We start from the raw sequence: 13,717 nt of genomic DNA on the forward strand, positions 1-13,717 counted from the left end.
TTCTCACACTGGAAATTTAAATAGCATGATCTAAGTTCGATATCTTCCTTATAGACTTAATCTTACTTCTCAGTTTGCCGGCAGAGCTTGCCAGAGAGCGTCTGTCTTCAAGTGCTCCAGAACTACACTCCTACAGCACAGTCCAGTCAAACCGTATTCATCCCTAAGGCAGAGAGCAACTTAGAGCTGCACTATTCATAAATACACATTTATTTTTCATTAGAAATGCATAATTACAGCATTTAAAAGCATTTCCCCCTAGAAAAGTAGTTAAGCAACAGTACAAACAAAATCGTTAGTCTTCTGCAAATACATTTTTCATTACACTGAACAGAAAACACCAGCAAAAGGCTAATACTTGCAGTTATGAGATTTCTCTTTTTTTTAAATATTTTCCATTTTTGTTATAAACACCATCGCAAATAAAAAAAAAGCTGTTTAAACAGTGAAAAATATTTGAGCTTTTTGATTTCCTATATGTGGTAAAGCAAGTATTGCAAAGCAGCAATACACTTCCTAAGATATCTGCAGACATTCAAATGGCTTATTTCACAGGAGAAACGAACAGGATGAAACATTTAATTTAGTCTCATGGTTTTGATTTATTAGATTTCTTTCTCTTTTTCCGAAAGAATCTTTTGTTTTTTCTTTAAGTGTACCTAAGTGCAGGCCACGTATTTGTTCTGCAAGCCCAGATTCTAGCTTGATGTAGCGATGAAGCTTCGATTTAATTGAATGGCTTTGATTTATTCCAGGTGAGGACAACCAGATCATCAGAGCTCTGCTCTTTGCAGGGGATGTTCGTGGTGGGACCATGAGTCTAAGAGGCATTTCCGTACTCGTGTTCTTGCACGACGATTACAGCACTTAACTTCGGACCGGGGCTCACGGACGTCTCGGCTGACGCAGCTTTTTGCGATTCTCTTACTGAATCTGGATGGCTCCGTGTTCTATCTGCATTTCTGGTTGGATTGCTGATTGAAGGGTATCAGTGCCCTGCAAAAGGAAACATGACATGAGTAAATCTATATAAAAGTGCTTTCCATTGGTGTAGCCAAGGGAATGTGAACATGTTATACTAATATAAAGTTATTGTATATACCAGTGCAAAATCTGCACAGATATCAGCTCTATGACAGAGTTGAAATGGGAATACACTTAGAAAGGCATCACAAATAACATGAAGAGTCCATATGAAGACAAAGTAGACTAATGCCCTTCAGACTGGAAAGAGGCTGAATAATGAAATCACAATAAGGAGCCACAAAATCATGAGTGGCACAAAGACAGCAAATAGAAAACAATTATCCTCTCTTCCCAGAAAAAGAACAAGCTCTAAAAAAGAAACAAAATAAACCCCATGTCTGGCACAACGTGTGGAAGCTGTGGAAGGACACGACGGACAGGCCGACAGCTCGGGATACAGAGCTGAACTGTGTTATAGAAGGAAAGTTCACCAAGGGTGGTCACAGAAAAGAGAGTTTGAAGTCTCAGAAGTACTGCAGGTAAAGACAGTAAAATTACCTGTTTGCCCTGTGCTGGGAATTTCCCCAGCTGGTGCAGGATACGGTCTGAAACCGCTGACTTTACCCACTGCAGTCTTTCTCTATTTTGTGTAAAGTGAGAGCAGCGCTACTATAGTGAACTTCTTTCTCAAATAAAATTCTTCCTACAGGCCTGATTCTACTCACTTTCCAAGCAAAAACAGTCCTCCATGAAACAAAATTAGAGTGAACACAACTGACTGAAACTTTCAAATGAAGTCTCCTTAAACATGGCATTATTGCCCAGCAGTAGTCAGACAGTGAAAGGATAATCCCACAGCAAACTGCCTTTGTAGCCAAGTTAGCCGGAGTAAGGAAAACTGGATTATGAAACAAACTCCATCTCTAGAGCTATAAGACATTTAGCATTTAAGAACAGCTGTATTGGCTTGGATAAAGTCCATCACACCCAATAAGCCTTCCCTTGATAGCAGCCAATATCACAAACATAGATAAACTAAAAGAAAAGGGCAAGTGTTTAATGATATTTTCCTGTAGACTCCCACAGATTGCAGAGATCTGCCCTTGATGGACTTTTCCTCCATAAATTAATCTAATAGATGCTTTATGTAATGCCCTGGATACAGAATTATTTCTGTGGCAGTGCTTCTGTTATGGAAAAGTCTTATTTGAAGCGCTGTTTTCTGCTCTCAGCCTGGTACCTGCAAGATGATCCACAACCAGATTTCCCACCCTTTATGTTTTACCATGCGGTCACCACTTATTTGTTCCACTGAAAATACTGGAGGTTCAAAATTATAAAGCATTGCTCCTCAATTAAGGTTTTGTTGTCCAATTATTTCTGTTTGCCTCTCTGCCATGTTGCCAATAGTTGCACACAGATACAAGATTTTTTTTCCTTTATAGGTAATATGGTGTTTACTTACATGTCCAATAAATTACTGCCAAAGTGGTGAACATTTCTAACGGATTCCTAAATTTGGCAGCAGGTAAGTTTTGAGGTGATCAAAGTTTTCTTTGCCATTAGATGAAAACTGTATGGAAGTAATATAATTATCAAATAATAGCAAAACCAGCAATACTGGATATTTATCCCACATTCAGATCGGAAGCAGAAGACTGTGCAAAGAGATTAGAAGCACCTTTTAGGTTTGGCATTATGTTTTTTCCCAAATCAAACAAAATTTACCACCAGCATATGAATTTGAGCGCAGAATTAATCCAAATATTCCCTGCCATCACCATGTTCTGTATTTATACATTTTGCAAGCTGCTATAAGTAACAATACTATCGAGACGTGAAAACAAATCAACCAAACCTAAATCCCCAAAATGAATCTGATTTCAGACGATACCTCCCTCCACAAATGCATTTGCAGTTTTATGCCAGCAAAGCATTGTTCATATATTAATATTTTGTGTCTACATACGTGGTTTAGGGTCACTAGAAGACTTTTAGAATCCAAGTTATTAATGCTTTTGTCTACAGCTAATGTGCAAATACAAAATTGTGCATGAATATACTGAAGATACTAAGTCTGCAGCCAGGAAGGGATTCATTTCCAACAGCCTCAGGCCTGCCTGTGCAATTGCTTCCAAGAAAAAGGGTCAGAAAACTGGTGTCTTGTTTTCAGACATCAAATAAATTCACGCTTGTGGCGTTTCAAACAGGGAATTTATGTGGGGCATAACATCCAAGCCAGGTGGATAATAGACTTTGCTTTTATAAGCTTTGATAGATAAATTGATTCAAATCACTGAGACTATCTCAGTACCTTGGCAAAGTACTTAAAAGGGGCTGAATATAAAGATGGAGACAGAGTTTTTTAGCAGGGCCTGTTGTGACAGGGCAAGGGGCAATGGTTTTAAACTAAAGGAGGGACATTCAGGCTGGACATGAGGAAGAAATTGTTGCCCCTGAGGGTGGTGAGAGCCTGGCCCAGGTGCCCAGAGAGGTGGTGGATGAACCATCCCTGGAGACATCCCAGGCCAGGCTGGACGGGGCTCTGAGCAACCTGAGCTGGTGAAGATGTCCCTGCTCATGGCAGGGGGGGCACTGGGGGAGCTGGGAACGTCCCTTCAACACAAACCATCTGTGAGCCCACGATTCTAAAGAACCCTATGAAAACAGATGAAAGTATCATTACAGTCTCTCTCGCAGGGTCTCCCCTTCAGATAACAGATCTAAGATGAGTAGCACTATCCATCATTTTAGCCAAAAAAAGCTATTGGACTATCCACATAACTCAGACTAACGCCAATACCAAGTGGGTTTCTCCAATTCACTAACGGATCCTTAGTTTTCAGCTTGTGTAAACTGAGGAAATATTTATGGCAAACTTATTTTTAGTCTCGTCTGTTTTTACTTTCATACTCTTCTCATTTCGCATTCCTGTTCTGCTTCTCTTCAGCTTTGTATACATCTCTGTGGTTAACCACAGTACTAAAGGCTAACACGGTGAAGAGAAGAGGAATTCCTCCAGTGGCTGCCAGCCGGGTGGGAGATGGGTGCCCGTGTCTAGAACCGAATTCTGTAACCTCCTGCCCATGGGAGGGGGTGGCTGAGAAGGGAGGACGGGCACGAGGAACAGACCTGCAAAATAAATCCATGGGAGGTGAACTGGAGAATTTTCCAGGCCTGGGGTGAGGAGAGCAGCACAAAACCACCTCTCGCTACCTGGTGCCTACTTGTTTTATTAATTGCATGCGACCAGCACTACTTGGGATTTTACAAGAAACAAGGCACAGTCCCTGTAGCATCACTCTTATTGTTGAGCTTACTATTAAAAGTGACTATGAATAAAACATGGAGAAGGTTAGTGCAGAAACGAGCCTGGAAAAGAGGGAAAAACATTTTGACAGTGAGTTTGTAGCCAGATCAGAACTCTCTACTAAACTACATATGTATGGGACAAAAATCCATGCTAATATTGGCTGCTAAGGATACCATTAAGTTTTGGCCAGCAAGCAACAGCTTATTTTTCACAAGCATTTGGTGTTCTCTAGAAAAGGAGCTGACTAAGTGGGGTTCACAGAAGAATGTGTAACTGCTTTCAGAAAAGCTTCTGACAACTGTTTTAAGTCAGCGTTCTTGTGTTGTCACCAGTCGCAGCTTCGAGCTGATGAGAAACTTTTCCTGGGCTCCGATACGTGACTGTTCAAACTGATTGAAAAAGAAAAAAAATAAAATAAAAAAAGATAATTATTCCACCGTAACCGAGAGGATCGAGTGTTCACTTAAAATTGCTAACATTGCGACTCCTGCGGGAAATCCAGGCTGTTGATCAAAATAACTGGAAAACTGCTGTCAGAAAGGGAATAAGATTTTTAAGAGAAACCTCAGTCTGAAAAATACTTTTCGGACAGATTCCAAGTGAGTTTTTTGCCCTGTCCTTTAACGTGGCTCTCAGCCTTCAAGGATGCACAAAAACAATGATGACCAAAATAACTATTCTCTAGAGGCATTGAGCAACAACACAGAAACAGGAATAGGCAAAGACCATTTATACCTTTAACAAAATGATGTTTCTTATTACAGATGATTCTTTTTTTTACAGTTTGGAAACAAGATGATGAATGCAATGGGTCTGTAGCATTTGCGAATAGATATATGGTTCACCTGACAGATGTTTAAATCAAGTTAAGTATCTTCAAATGGCAAAAAGATACATATACGTACTTGATTAGCCGCAGAGTGGTCTGTCACCGGGGTCAGCTGCACGTACTGGACCTGGATGTCGCTCCCCTGGAGCGGGGACCCATCGACGCCCCCCGAGGTGGGCTCTGCAGAAGCCACCGCGATCAGCTGTGCGCCCTGCAACACCTGCAACGCAACCCAGAAACCCCGGTAAACACAGGCAGAAATGCATCGTGAACTGCCTAACTCAAAACAGATGCAAAACCAAAGAGCGTTAAGAAGCAACACAGGGAAACTCGTCTATGGGTAACAGTTGCTTTAAATCATGTGGGTTTCCGAGAGGACGTGGTGCGCACATGGGAAGATTCCCATGCTAGATGCTCACTGCATTTTGCCTTCTGAGATTCGTTATTCTGTTGCTGATTATTCAAAGTGGGACAGACTTAGACACGACGAGTGTGATAACATCAACGGCACACAACGGGATCGCCGGGTAACGCTCTTACAGACCCAAGATGCTCCTTCAACCTCTGACGATCCCTTACAGTAATGTTTCCATTCTTGTTGCATATCAAGGTGTAGATTTAAGAATTACTGCTAGCTGATGCTCCACCTGCATTTGACTGGTGGAGACTGTAAGTCTTCAAAAACCAAAGAAGAGCTGATCCATCTAAATGTGCTTGCTTCAAAATGTGTTTAAACTAAATTTATTTCTTGAAACACAAATCAGAACAAAATGCCTGTATACACACGACAACTCCACAACTGCATTTTTAAAATTCAGCTAAAATACACATCTTTAGTTTAAATTCCTACAGGCCATGACCAGTGTATTTTTAAACCATGGTGTTTGAACTGCGACGAACAAAAGAAATCTTTCAAACGAAGGAAAGAGAGCAAAGAACAAAAATAACATTCTCAACCCAGGTTTTTCTTAAGCAAGTTTGATTTCTCAGCTGATGTGCAGGTGGGTGGCCATGGGTGGGCAGAGCAGAATTTCTCTGGTGAGTGTGGGAGGCAAAAGGAGGTGACCCCCATCAATGACCTTTAGGGGTGTTGTCAGGGTTGGATGGGGACCTTGGGTGTTCTGAGATGCAGTGAAACTGCAAAAGGATGCTGCATTTTGTTTTTATAGGAATCAGCAAGATTCTCTCATCCGGCGGTATTTATTTTGGAACTATATGATACATAGAGTCGGAACCACATCAGAGTCTGTCCCCAACCAGAAAACCTAGCGAAAAATGTTTCTCCAGAGAAATCAGAGCACTTCAGCAAATACCCATAAGATACTGGAGAGTATTTTTGAGATATATGGATTTGAGGATGGCCACCAATATTCTCTAGCACACTTTGTGACCTGGCAAACCTTGATGTCCCAAAGCTTGTTGCCTCAGGGATTGTCACGTTTCTGCGGAAGACAACTTTTGCCTAAATTAAAAAGCAAGACTAAAGAGCCCGTTCCCTCACTGTTCCCATCACCTTTCGGGATAAGAAAATGTTCCCTAACACCTTCAGACAAATACAAATTCAAGCTACTGAGCCTGAAGGTCCCGATTTCTATTTTTCATCCCTTCTTCAGTGAGACGCTTGCCATACAAAACACGCTCATAAAATTAGTATTAATAATGAAAACCAGCCACTTTCTCTGCTCCCTTCCTTTCCATTTAAAGATCATTTTAGCCCATAACTAATAGTTCCCATTTAACATTCAACTGCCAGGGCAGGAAATAAAATTAAAAAAATAAATAAATAAAATGTAATAGGTTTTCCCTCAGCTTCTTCCAAAATTATCCATAGTTTCCAACCATGGCTCAATTAATATCAAGTCTTCTGCTGATTTTACTTATCACTGACAATTATTCTTCTAGAAGCCCATAACTTACAACTTTTCTCTAGACCCCCAACCTTCAAAAATAGGTACCTGGTTTGGGATAGCTGAACTTTATTTACCAAACCCATCCTTTCCTCAGGCTGGTCTTGCCACATCGAGCCTTCTCAAATGCATTCTTGCTACCGTTGTGAGCTTTTTTATTAATCTAGGCAAGCACATATGTTTGCCTACCTATAAAAAGCTCACAAGCAACAGACATTGGGATTTTTTGTGTCTTTTTTCCAGCATTTCTTTCCACTTCCACTGCAGGAATGCAATAAAAGATGACATTTTTTTTTGAATCACTGAAAGACTAGTTGTTTATAAAAGGTTCACATCTGAAAATCCTGTGACACTTATGGCCAGGAAGCAACTATTTCAGTAAATGTTGCACAGAAGAAACAAGTTGTGCATGGGAAGAAGGGAAGATGTCAGTGAATGGCTCTAGCTAAAACATTGCTATAATAGAAGGACAGTTTGGGCCCAAAAGTGTGAGGATGCTTATGGGTTTAAATTATTTCCAGAAAATTAAAAAAAAAGAAAATATCTGTTTATCATTCTCCTAAACTGGCATTCACCATTGATGGCAAAACTACATGAATACAGCCATTTAGTGGATTTACAGGTGAGTTTACCTGGGGCAAATGGACACTATATTTAGGCTCAGAACTCAAAGCTTTTTAGTATCAGAAATTAATGAGTTCCTTGACAACGTCAGAGGCCCAGACTAATCCAAGTCTTTATTACCTTGGCATTTAGTAAGGAAACTGGACCAGGCAATGCCAAAAGAATGGAGCTGGAAGAAAACCCAACCAACCAACCACAAACAGAACAACCCACAGGATTTTCTCCCATAAGATTATCTTTTGTAGTTCTTCATTTCACTTGATGAAGCAGAGCAGGACCCAACACTCAGAAATGAGTCCACTATGGAGGAAGATAAACTCTAAAGGAAAACGGATAACACCATCTACTTTCCACCCTTTCCTCTTTAAGTCCCTGGTTCAATGTAACCAAGATCAACTGTATTGAAAAACTCATGTCTGATGGCCGCTGATACAAAGTTATTTTGGCGATTTTACAGTCCAGTTCCAATAAAATTAAAGTGTTGACACTATATTAGGTAGTGGCAGTAAAGGACGGACTGACCCAGCTGTTCTCGGAGCAGCAGTTGTCTTCACACTAATATCAAGCAGCATTAATTGAAAACCATGGTAACCCTTGTGCTGCATTTATCCATCCCATGTGCACATAAAGTAAGAATGCATTTCGCTTCATGATGTGCTCTCTTTGCACAGAAATAAAAGAATAAAAGAATAAAATTCACATTCAACTTGTAATTCTCCGGAACAAACACACAGCTGACAATATGGGCCAAGGATCACTACATATTGCTGCATATTTGCTACGCTGTATTTAAAATTAAGCAGCAAGTATTTTGATAGAATTACCAGGCAGTTTTAAGGAGTAAGTTTTATCTTCCCAGCTTTTTCAAAATATGAACAGCAATAAAAGACTGGAAGTTCTTCTTCCAAAAAGATAAGGCAGACAGATGGCTTGCAGTGTTACAGAGAGTATCTGCAGCTTTTCTCTCTAAATAACTAGTGATGAGAAGCAGAGGTACCAGTGAGCACATGGAAGATGTTACCCGTCCCTCCCAGCATTTATTGGCAACCCTTTTTTAAGCAGAAACCACCAAAATACGAGGCCTCTCTTCTTTTTAAGATGCATTCTTATGGCTGCTGTATTTCTGACTCAAACTACTAAGATCACACTAAGGGAAAGCAAAAAGCCAAGATATACACCACTCATTATTTTTCGCAAAATAATGTCTTATTTTTCAGGCTGAACTTGTTCTGATTATCGTTTCATTATTAGCAGCACCACCACAAGAGAAAAACCCATCTAGACCATAACATGTACTCCAATAACGATTCATATCGGGAGCTTTTCCAGAAATTCACAGGCTTTTCTATTTTACCATTACAAAAGGTCTGATCATTACCTAGATGGTCTTACATACCATAAGTTAAAGACCCTTGCACTAAGCAACTTCCATGAAAAGCGCAGCTGCTTTTTGAAATATAACCTATCTTTTAGAAGCCATCCCATCGTTATTTTCAATACTCCAGTTGACAGAACATCGCCCACGCTGCCCCATCTCCTGTCTTCTCATTATTCCCTGCAGAAAAAGCTTTTGGATGTGAAAGAGCACATTTTATACTATCGAGCTGGCCACCAGATCTCTCCGGGTCTAATAAAATAATTCCAGAATATTTGTTCTTAGAAAAATACATTGCTTTGCATCTAGCTTTATTAAAAGGCAAGTTGAGTCAATCATATCTAGTAATCTAGGTCAGAGTGTTAAAATGACCTGTTACTTTCATTAGTTAGCATTTAATTACTCTGCCATTTACATCTCACTAATTATTCATTTGCTGTCATGCATTTGATTAAAATACTGAATAGCATTAGTCAAAGATATTTGCGGGGAAACCCCAGAAAAACATAAATTGGAAGGCCTAAAATTACTTTTTGCAATATATCAACTAAATTCGTTTGAATAAATTTAACACTGGCTTCAATCGTTTGCTATAGGGCTGAACTTTCAAATGATCTGAACAGCATGTTCCAAATATAAAGCAAGTCAATCCAGCTTACAAAAACAAGCCCATTTTAAATAAAATAATGCTGATTCACATTAAGTATGTGAACATGTTTTAATTCTTAGCTAATTACCCTACACTAAGCTGGGCATATTTATTGAATTAAAAACACACCCCTCACAATGTCTGTGCCCAGACACCAAAATATAAAAGCAACTGATGCCAAAGCAAAGATTGAGATATTAAGTCCCTTTTCCACTTGAGTAAGATACGTGTCCTCAAATATTGCAGTGTTGTACGATAAGGGATTTGCTGAAAATGACACGGCAAGAAGTTTGGTAACGTTAAGGTAATATATTCCTGTTAATGTCCCAATATGTTTCTCTTAAAAGAATAGTATGTTTGACCTAAGATAACTGGAAACAATATAAAAAAGATCCGCTGCTCTTAAAGATTAGGGTAACATTCTGAAATTAATTATCTAGTTTGTAAAGCGTTACTGAGAGTCCTTTCCTTACTCCAACAACAACTTGTATCTAAATTTGCTATTTATTCCTTACATAAAATGTGCCAATACAAAAATAAATTCAGCGTATATAAAAGTCTAATATATAGGAGTTCACAGAGAGAGGAACTCTCCCTGCTGTGTATCTCTAAGTGCACTGAATTGAACCGTGCAAAATGTGACCTTAAATCTGTCAAAACTTCATTAACTAACACCCCTACAGAGTCATATAACCCAGAGCACCTCCTTTAAATTCCCCAAACTAAAAGGCATGAAAAGCGAAACCGATTTCAGCTTTACAGAGCGCGGAAAAACGAAAAGGATCATTCCACAGTACATTTTTATCAGCGGCGTTATTTCCTCGCATAACAAATAATAAACCATCTCATCTGCTTTTACTTTGAGCGCATCCCCCAGCACGGTTCCACTCGGTAACGTCTACTCTGAGATTCGATTATGAAACCTGGAGGAACACAAACTGCAGCTCTTGCGGTTACTTAAACAAACTTCGCAAAAATAGCCATTTTTCTGGCTACCTCGCTTGGATTGAGCCAGATAAGTGACGGCAAATTGCGGCTTAGCGTATTCAAACCATCTGCGTCTCGCCGAGCCCTTCCACCTCGCAGCTGAAAACCTCTGTTCCAGCGAAGCCCAAGGAGAAAGGCTCAGCCTCGGAAGACTAAATCCACTCAATAAAGCCACCGAGATTTTCCAGCACTGTGGTTTTATGGAGCCATCAGCAAAATGTTGTAACAGGTCCTGAGTGAAGAAAAATAAGGCGCACGGAACTGCAGGAAGATTGAAAAGCGTGGCGGACGTTCCTGGTCTTTGGTAACATCCCCTGTACGAGCTTTTTTGAAAAAGAAAAAATAAATACTTTTACAAATAAATATTCTGGGGTCTTTGAAAAGTGTTCATATCTAATTTGGTAAATGAACTGGAGAAATATACAGCATAGAAAATAAATAAATCATAATACAGTTCATGTTGTCTTTTTCTTTAAAAGAGGATCCGCTCTTACTATCACTGTCCCTCCGCACTAAGCACAGTGCAACTAAAATAAGGAATCTGACCCATGTTTTTCCACGTATTTAAAAATACGTAACATATGGAAAAGCCACGAGACTCCCAACCTCTCTAGAGGTGAAATGTTGCAGCCTAAATTTAAGTGAACACCTAAAACCAAAAGTTAAAAGTCTCCCCCATTTTCAGCTCTTACAGGACAAGTTGAAGGTCCCTCAAGAGACCAATAGCTCCTCTGAGAAGTGGTTGGTATTAAACACAAAAGGGTAATCAGTGTAATTAAAACTTTATCTGTGAACTGTTATACTGGCTGAAAGGGACATGAAGTTAATTACTAAGGAATAAAAACCTAAATCGAGTTTTATATCAAGTGATCTAAATATAAGGAGATTATATGAAATCCTTCTCTAAGTAGTCCACATGTACATCAGTGGTATTTTTTAACTCAGTATCACAGGTATTATTAATTACTGGTATATGGACAGTGGTGGATGCACCAGCACCAATGGATAACAAAGCAAAGACTGTTGTCCCAACAGACTTTGGGGTCCCATCCTCTGGAAGCCAAGCGCTGACCTTCCTTTGACTTCAAGCAGAGATGGGCTCAGGCCCTACAAAATGATGAAAAATACACCAAAACAAAAGCCAGACTTCCAAATACACTTTAAACTAGCACATGTGCAAAACTTCATTATAATTAATTGGCAGTTCAACGGCAGATGTAATTTCAGTAAAAATGACTCGGTTACGGAAAGAAGAGTTACCTCATCTAAATTCACTGTATCAAATTAAATGGGCTATTTGGAAGGATGAAGCTTGTAAGGAAATCTGTATTGTACATCTGACTCATCTTTTGTATGAAGATACTCTTAATAAATCATCCACTGAGGGAACCTTCTCAAAACAAGGTTGTGGTTAAACGACAGCTCTTCTCAGACGTTGCATTTCCCAAACCATAACCTACAGTTTAATGTCAGTTATTGCACAAAAGGTGGGGAACCTTCACCTGCCAGAGTTCCCTAACTTAGGTAGTTTTGGTATTCTGTGGCCACCTTCTCCTCTGAGGCCAAGGCCCTGCTTAATCCATCTCTTTGCTGGTGAACCAATGTTTTACATCATACGAGCTACACGGATGCACCTGGAGATGTGACTGTCAGGTCATCAACCCATCCAAAATTATTTCATATATCCTAATAACCTTCTGATGAGAAAGAAGAAAAAACAGAAATATATAACTAAGCTTTTCAGCTCACCTCAGCCCTCGACATTTTGTTATAGCTTGCAAAATCTTTCGAGTTAATTCAGTCTAAGAACGGCTAAGATTATTCAAATCTATGCAACTGCAACATTTTGTTATGAAATGTCTTACTGTTCGCCGTAAATACAATAAAATTAATGGAATTGTTTTCAAAAGAAAGGTTTTTCAAGAGCAGACAATTAAATCTCTCTATGATAATTCATTATTTTGAGCAATACTACAGACCACTTTGGCTTAAATGTTTAGGGCTTTTTTTCCCAACAGAATGTTATTTTTGGGTTTTATTCAACATCAAACTGAGTGCTATTAAGAAATGGCTGGATGGTTCACAGAAAAACGCTACAGAGTCAAAGAAATCAGCCTAAGCTGTAGCTGCCGAGGGCAAAAGCTCACGAAACGAGTCGGACACGAGTGACCCAGACTCCGACTGACCAGCTCCACTAAAGGTTATCCGAGTGAATAATAAATGGTGACTCACACGGCATCTGCTGGTGGGAAACTTTTTGTTGTGACATAACCAAGCCAAGATCCGTCCTAAAGGACCGTCTTCCTTTACAGTTTTATGTGACAAGTCCCCGCTAGCCTAATAAATGTAAACACGGCTTTAAATGTCACCCCGCTGGTCCCAGCCTCAAATTCCTGATGGGATTAGTTACGCTGAAGACAAAAGGTCAAGATAAATGCTCAAGTACTTTCTGAATTTACTACAACGTTCTGCTAAAGACTTCAGGCAATTTCAGCAGAAACAGCGTTCAGTCTTTTCATAAATAACTTTGTAACTTTTCATAAATAACCAGAAAACTTGGACGGTCGGTGCTGCTGAGAGGGTGCATCTCCTCTGATGAGGCTCGTAGTAAATATGCCACTTAAAAACATTAATAGTAAGACCAGATCACTGAGGATCTACCAGAATCACGCACAGCTGTTATTTTGCTTAAAAACGCCTAAACCAATTTATCAGTTTCCCCTCGGAATGGTGATTTTACTTTGATTCCAGAAAGAAAATACATTTGGAGGGAACTGCAAATGTTTACATCATAACTGGCAGTGATTTTTTTTTTTAATACTAGCAAAATAACATCTGAAAGTTTGGCTCTTGTTGCCAGGGTAACAAAACACTGCTCCTACCGTACACTGCAGGATCCTATTAAATCGGAGAAATATGGATGGGAAAAAAAAGCACATGCGACAACAGCCTGAGCCTTTAATACACAGAGGACCAGAAAAGTTCTAGTGTTGCAATGTTCAGGAAAAGTCCTAAGGAAAAGAAAATTAATATATTACCTCCTGCACTTTAATTATGAAATGATGTC

At 39.5% G+C, this 13,717-nt stretch overlaps 1 protein-coding gene across 2 annotated transcripts in view; it reads right to left on the minus strand.

The window, feature by feature from the left end:
• Positions 1-260: 260 nt before the first annotated feature.
• Positions 261-13,717, minus strand: part of BANP (BTG3 associated nuclear protein) — a 130,735-nt gene continuing 117,278 nt past the window's right edge. For both annotated transcript variants that reach the window (XM_080352216.1, XM_080352215.1), the window contains exons 12-13: positions 5,185-5,328; positions 261-996 (exon numbers count right to left, since the gene is read on the minus strand). In XM_080352216.1, the coding sequence (XP_080208342.1) occupies positions 925-996; positions 5,185-5,328 (216 nt within the window). In that variant the 3' untranslated portion in view covers positions 261-924. The remainder of the gene's footprint in view (positions 997-5,184; positions 5,329-13,717) is intronic.

The sequence above is a fragment of the Nesoenas mayeri genome, assembly GCF_963082525.1.
Source record: "Nesoenas mayeri genome assembly, chromosome: 12".
In the NCBI taxonomy this organism is placed as follows: domain Eukaryota; kingdom Metazoa; phylum Chordata; class Aves; order Columbiformes; family Columbidae; genus Nesoenas; species Nesoenas mayeri.